The sequence below is a fragment of the Pithys albifrons genome, chromosome 7 (genome assembly GCF_047495875.1).
Source record: "Pithys albifrons albifrons isolate INPA30051 chromosome 7, PitAlb_v1, whole genome shotgun sequence".
In the NCBI taxonomy this organism is placed as follows: Eukaryota; Metazoa; Chordata; class Aves; order Passeriformes; family Thamnophilidae; genus Pithys; species Pithys albifrons.
The window spans coordinates 22,536,717-22,543,735 of record NC_092464.1 but is presented as its reverse complement, the minus strand read 5'-3'; the positions used below and the strand labels follow the sequence as shown (position 1 = coordinate 22,543,735).

At 40.7% G+C, this 7,019-nt stretch overlaps 1 protein-coding gene across 6 annotated transcripts in view; it reads right to left on the bottom strand.

The window, feature by feature from the left end:
* The window catches only part of ADAM22 (ADAM metallopeptidase domain 22), a 133,102-nt gene that overhangs the window by 7,646 nt on the left and 118,437 nt on the right, over positions 1–7,019 (bottom strand). For all 6 annotated transcript variants that reach the window (XM_071560570.1, XM_071560564.1, XM_071560565.1 and 3 more), the window contains one exon: positions 961–1,084. In XM_071560570.1, coding sequence (XP_071416671.1) covers positions 961–1,084 — 124 coding nt within the window. The remainder of the gene's footprint in view (positions 1–960; positions 1,085–7,019) is intronic.

The window sequence follows — 7,019 nt, the reverse complement described above, 5'->3', positions numbered from 1 at the left end:
ATGAGTGTAGAGATAATTTCCCATTCTTTCCTGTCTAGTTCTGCATGACTTTGTGCTGTGAGTCTGAGCTGCTGCCAAAGCAGCTCCAGGGCTGAGACGCATCAGTAAAGTCCAGCCCCCAAGCCGTCCTGAGACCCTGTGCTGCATCTCACACACTTTCTGCCCTAAGCAGCACCAGGGGTAGCAGCTTACAGGTTCCCTCAGCAGCATTCCACTCCTTTGTTCTTGACAAAAAAAGACAGAGAACTATGATGAATCTCACCAGCAACATGAACTAAAGGTTTTACAAGTAAAATTCCTAATGCAAATTTAGGGGCTTTTTTGTTTATTCAAATACCTGCTATGCCTGAGTTGACACAAAGGAAGCAAGAGCTACCACTGCCTTTTGGAGCAGCTGGAAATCTGTCTACATGGACAGATCCACTCACCACCTGACAGCAGTTCCTGCTCACCCTGGGGGAATTGGGGTGGGCTCAGGTCACACAATAGCCAAGCCCCTCCAGGTCTGCAAGGGCTTGGTGTGAGTCCTCCACATGCTCCATAATGGACCTTTGTTACCTTTCCATGAAGCTGGAAAGTCGCTATCCCCCAGATTGAATGAGAATTACTGGGAGAAAGGGAAAGGAAGGAGAGCCAGAAACACCACTTGCTCCAGGGCTGCCTTCCACAGCCCAAAGGCTGCCCCAGACACACTCTCAGCTTGTAATAAGAAAAGTAGTGAAATCTGGGCTTCACGACAGGTTTAAGAGCAACCTGAACTGCTCTCTGTAAACAGCCACCAAGGCTGCCCTAATCGCTGCCAGAGGCTCAGCCTTCAGCAGCTTCAGAAGTCAGGGCGCAAATGGATGCCACTCCTGCTCTCACTGTTAGTCACAGGTGGTGATTTGCTACACTTTCCTTTTGAAAAGATACCAGTAAATCAAGTCACTGACAAAATGCAGAGAGAAGAGGGAGACATACCCTGGCACTTTGCCTGTTTGCTTTTTTCTCTTCATCAGGAAGAGGTGGCATCGGGTAAGGGTATTTTCTGCTGGAAGCAATAGATCCAGTGGATGAAGATGGAGACTTTGCAGGAGACAATGTCCTGAGGTGTTGAAACACACAAAATAAATGTGATGCCTTTGCACTCCAGCATTTCAACAGCAACTGCCATTACTCTGAAGCTTGGTTCAGAACCAAGTATATAGCTTATTAATAGCTCAGTATCAGGGGAACAAAATTGCTTGATCAGAAGTCTAATAATTTCATTATATGAATAAAGGAATAGATTTCAGGAACACTGGAAGAAAAAAATATGCTACTTCTTATTAGAATTGTATAACAAAAAGGATTTCTTAATCTGTTTTATATAGTACTGTAATTAATTGTTATAAAATTAATAAAACAAATCTGCAATTGAATAAATACAGAACTAAAAGTGTGGCATTATAAAGCCTAAATAGAAACAGTAATTGTATGAATACAAGCTGAACAACATCTTCTGCCAGTGACTAAATTGCAATTATCAGTGTCTTTATGCAAGTCTTACACATCTCCTATATTGACACAAACATAGCAAATAAATCTACTATTTTTATAAGACATTAATTTACATAAATGCATGCACTTGGAGGCCAAACTGTTAGTTGTGAAGTAACAAAGGCATATACAAAGTGCTAATAACAAATTATTATACATGCAAGCATCATACAGTGCATATTGTTCCAGCCAAAGAAAGAGTCTGATGAGAATATACAAAAATGGACTGATTAGTCAATGGCAATCAGCATTTCTGTACAAGGTGAGTAGAGTAAGCAGGAGCAAGTAAATGTTTGTATCACATGAAAGGTATTCTTTTCATGTCAATAAGGCGGCAGCACATTATTGACTGAAATTTTACACCCAAGAAAAACTAATTATGCTTCTGTTTTGAGATTCTGCACTTTTCCCACTTGAGAGTTTCCTATCAGGCTCTAAGTCTGGGCAGAATAAAAGGGAAGAAAATCCTCAAAGTAGAAAAATTGAGCTACCCTGGACACCTTGTTCTCTTATGCAGACCAAGGGCATTTACCACAGGAAGCCTCTTATCAGTGCAGGCACATCACCCAGACCCTCCCTGAGCAGCACTATCTATTGTCTTCTGAGTTTAATGCACTCCTGAAGTTGGAAGGTTTCCCTCAGTCCCTAAAGACAGGTCTTCCAGGCCCCTCAGATGTAGAAGGGGGTTGCAGCGTGCTGTGCAACTGTAGACTACAGTGATGAGCACTATTGCCAACATCACTGATTCCAAGGAACCACAGGAGCCACCCCTGGCAGACAGCCCCACATCCCTGGCTCTGGGATGCAAAGGATCAGGTCCTTTCATCTAGAGAGGATTACAGACCAGTCAGGGACTCCTTTGTTTTGTATCTTGATTACTAAGTTAAATTTATTTATTTTTAATTAATTGTATTTTTATTTTGGACTAGTGTATCATTGGGTTGTGTCTGTATCTCCCTACAACAGCACGCTCTCTTCCTCCCATACAAACAAGGACTGATGATAGCCACAAGCAACAAGGTCTCAATGGAAATTATATGGTGAGAGCTCTCCAGTCTGGGTCACGATCCTCTAATGTCTCATGTGGTAGCCTCTAAGTTCAACTGCACTTAAAAGATTTAGGTTGGTACAATTATCCAAACATGGAAGCATATATCTTCAGCACATGCAGTTTGATCACCCATTAAGATGGACATACATTAATGTTTTCAGGAAAAAAAACAACTGGAAACCGTTACTGCAGTATAAAACAAGGTTTTCATATGTCCAGCATCACAGACCTGGGCACCAAACTGCACATGCAAGAAAACAGGCTAATTTAAAAAAAAAAAAAAGTCCACGGAAAGGTTCTCAACAGGACCCTGCTGTTCACTACCCATACAAGTGCAGTCATCTCTGCCCACATTTGGACTAGGAAGGACTGCTAATAAACTGTTGGTGGATCTAGAAAGAAAAAAATAAGGAGAAGAGGAAGAGGAGGAAATAAGGCAGGTAGAATTTATGTATGAGTAGTAATCCAATTACTCACAAATTTTGCCCCATAGCTGCAGTAAAACTTAAAATTTTCATTTTAAAATTTATAACAATGCACTTGGAGATTAGAAACAAGGAACTGGGGTTGTGAGATCTGACTTGGCAAGCCTTATCAGAAAGCTGTTCATAACGTATCACAGCCAGGAGACAGCAAGTAGAATGAAGGCATCTCCCATCTCTTGCACCACAATCCAGCACAATGTCACCTCCTGCACACCACAGGCTCTTTGCATTTTAGACACTGCAAGAGAAGGCCATAGTGCGTGTGTAAAAGCCATGGCCAATCTACCTGCCCATCAGTCTCAGCAGGTGATCCTGGAGGAAGCAATAAACCCTCGTGGGGCATCTTGATCATTTGCCTTGCACAAACAGACCCTCTGACCAGGATCCCGAATCTAGCCTTTAGCCAAGCAGTTTTGCACCATAACTCAAACACAATGCTGTCTTTTCAAAAGATTTTGAAGGCCATACTTTCAGTGTAGCTGCCTACATTTCCTTCTTCTCAAATCCTCTTTGTGTTGCCCACTTGACTGTGGTTTGCCATGTCTGACTGATGTGCGCTTTGCTGTTCACCTGCACCTGCGAAGCTACAGCCCAATACATCCAGAATGCAGTTGCACACTTAAAGAAACAACCTTGCCCTCCCCTCACAGGGCCTCACCGGTTAGTTTTGCTGTAGAATTACATGCTCCAGAGTTACATTGTCATCTTTAGTGCCTGCTACTGTGAACATACAGGACTCAGAGTATGCTCACAGATCTTGCAATGCGTCTTCTGTGATAAATGTAGCTGTTTGAGGTGGTTTTGATCACCTTTCAGGTTATGTCCTCCAATTGTGTATGTGCTGTGTATCCCAGATTTACGTATACATTAAATGAGAAAGAGCCAGTCATGACCTTTCTCATTTACAGGATGGAGAGACAGCATTCAGGGACACTTGCAGGTAATGCTGGGGTTAAAAGTAGGCAAACCTTGGCAGTTTTGATCAAGGGTGGGATCAGCTTTCAATAGGGTTTTAGTTCTCCTGCAATCAAATCCATTAGCTTTCATGCCAAATGTTTCTTCCAGCTCAAATTTATGTGAGAAACCAGCAGACACCATAACAGATTCAGAGGTTTTACTGCCAACCTCAAATGAAGCCATGCACCTCAACGTGCTACAAAAGGTCTACTTTCTGAACAGAAAGCAAGATGCAGTAGCCACTTTGTGCCTGTCTTTCTGTCCTGGAAGGTGAAACTAACAGTGTGGGGAGACCATCCTATGATTCACAACAAAACAAGTGTTCTGCAGCCATGGGCTGCCTGCTCTGCATCTCTTCACCTTAACAAGGAATGCTGACCCACAAGAAACAAGGTGAAATGTGTCACCTGTTCACACGACTAAACATCTTGCAATTTTGAGTGTTGTTTTAGACGAACTCAAGGCAGGTGACCCTGACAGATCTGAACTGTTTATAAACTGTCTTCGATTCTCTTTCACAGATTGAAATAATTTAAAGAAATTCAAATAACATTCAACCTAGTGAACGCATTTCAAGCCCAAATATACATACTATCAGGCAAACCTGACCATTGCTGCTGTGGGTTCAGCATTTTGTAGGACATCATTGGCCTAAATTATCCTACATTAGGAAGTCAGGATCTTATAAAAACACTGCTGTGGCTAAACGTTTTAAGTTAAGTTCCTTTCAAAAGTCACAGGTGTGCACACAGTTCCTCAGAAAGAGCAGCAGCACAGGAGAGAGGAAGCAGAGACAACACCTATGGCTTGAGCTGTCACTTCGTGCACTGCACACCAATGCCCCAGAAACAGTCACATGCGTTAGTGAACTCTTCTCCCTAACTCTTGAAACAAAATCCTGATCCTACTGATATGAATAGGCATTTTTTCATTGTTTGCCAACATGGCCCTTTTGCTTTGGTTGTAACATGGAAAAGGTTTTTTGTTTTGTTTTGTTTTGTCTTGTTTTGTTTTGTTTTTCTTTAAGCCTAAAGCAGCAAGAGCAGGGAGATAGGGGCTGGTCACAGCTCTGGCCTCAGCTGGATGCTCACAGAGGAAGGTAATGGAGCTGAGGAGAAGCTGAGAAAAAATCAAGGACAAAAAAGCACATTAAAAATAGGAGGGAAATGACAGTCTCCTGTCTCCTGCCTTCCATGCCCCTTCTCTGTGCTCTTCTGATATGGGATGGCCATTCTCCTTCTAGTTATGTGTTCTTGTTCTCCATCTAAAAAAAACTATTTTCTTTGTAAATTATTTTTATATTTAAACAGCTCTAATAAAATATAAATTACTGTAAATATTTGCATTAAATCAAAAGTAAGTAGCTCAGTGCTTCAGAAGGTGCCTTCTGGTGGTTTTTGTTTAGAATTATCAACAGAAATGGCACATTTTTGGATTATGGCAGTTCATTTTCTGATACCATCATGGCTCCCAAGTCTTTCAAGATTCAATGAGAATTTTGAGTAATCCTTAACCACATTTCACAAAGTCAGTCTTGTAAATGGCAGTAACAAAAATCAGTAGTAGCATCCCTTGCAACAAAGCCAAAATCCAGAAAAGGCTTCCTGTCTGGGTTTATCGCTGGAGTTATGAGTGTATAGTCTGGCATGAGCATTTCTCAGATCACAGCCTATGCGGGGAAGATGCACCACCTCACACACAAAATTAAAATCTGGTCTAGACTTTGAGCAGGAAAATGAGATTTTTTTTACAGGTCTTATTTTCTTAGAGGTGGGAATCCCACACCTGGGAGTTTTATGGCACCAGAGATACCAGATACTATTATTACTATGATTAATAAAAAGTAATTATATAGAAATACCCATCAGACTTGTAGACTAGGAAAAAAACAGAAACGTAGGACATCAGCTGTCAAGAGAGACAAGTTATGATTTATAAAGGGTTTTTTAAGCAGATGGAGAAAATATTTCTAATGACTAATATCTCTATTTTCTGAAAATTTGTAACATTCCTAGGAATTGTAGGAGTGATTTTGTCTTTTTTTTCCTTATTCTACTTCAACTCTTTCTATGGCAGCACCAGTCATCAGCATATGAATCCTAAAACTATAGGGCAACAAGCCAAACAGCAATGTTACTTTGAGGACTCCTTTGAAAGAATAGAGAAATCAAAGACCATTAGCAACATTACTCAGCCAATCATCTGGTGTCAGTGTCTGTATGGGGCTGTAACTCCTGAAATATAATACCAGCAGTCTGACTTCAGTCTGACTTTATTGTTTATCAAGCAAGATTTATTTTTCTTTCATTTGTGAATGTCTTCACAGGCTAAGGCTCAAAACCCAGTCACAGGATGTTCTGACATACCATTCTTAGGAACAGTCTTTTCCTGTCCAGGCTATGATTAAGGCAAATTGCACCTGAGTTTTGGGGAAAAACTGTTCTGTCCAACCTCCTGTAAACTCATGGCAACTTATCTCAGGAGAGTTAGTCCTTTGCCATCCATAATGTGCCCACAGAATATTTCCCCATGATTACCTCAATTAATTAGAACATAGAGGTTTCCAAATTTATTCTAGTAGCTTTCTCACTTCTAAACCTAACTGCTGCAGGCAGCAATTAGGAAGCTTCTATTGTGGAAAATTTTTAATTCATCTTTGCTGATATACAGCCTTTAAAACTCACATGGGTCAGCTTAATCCACATCTACATGTCAAAAATGCTTGGTTTATCTCAAATACAATTAGAAATATGACTCTTTCTGTATAACAGCTTAAGATCCCCAGGGGCAGGGTACACTCTCATCAATTTAATCTAGTTACTAAATCATGATATTAAAAGATGAAAACTAACTTATAAGTATGCACATAGGATTTTAAATGTGTTTAACTATACCATTTTAAGTAACCTATTTTAAACTAGTGCTATCTTCCAATTTCATCAATGTCTTTGCTTATTGCAACCACAAGGCTGCTGATACAAAACCCCTGAAAGACAGCTATGGGGTTA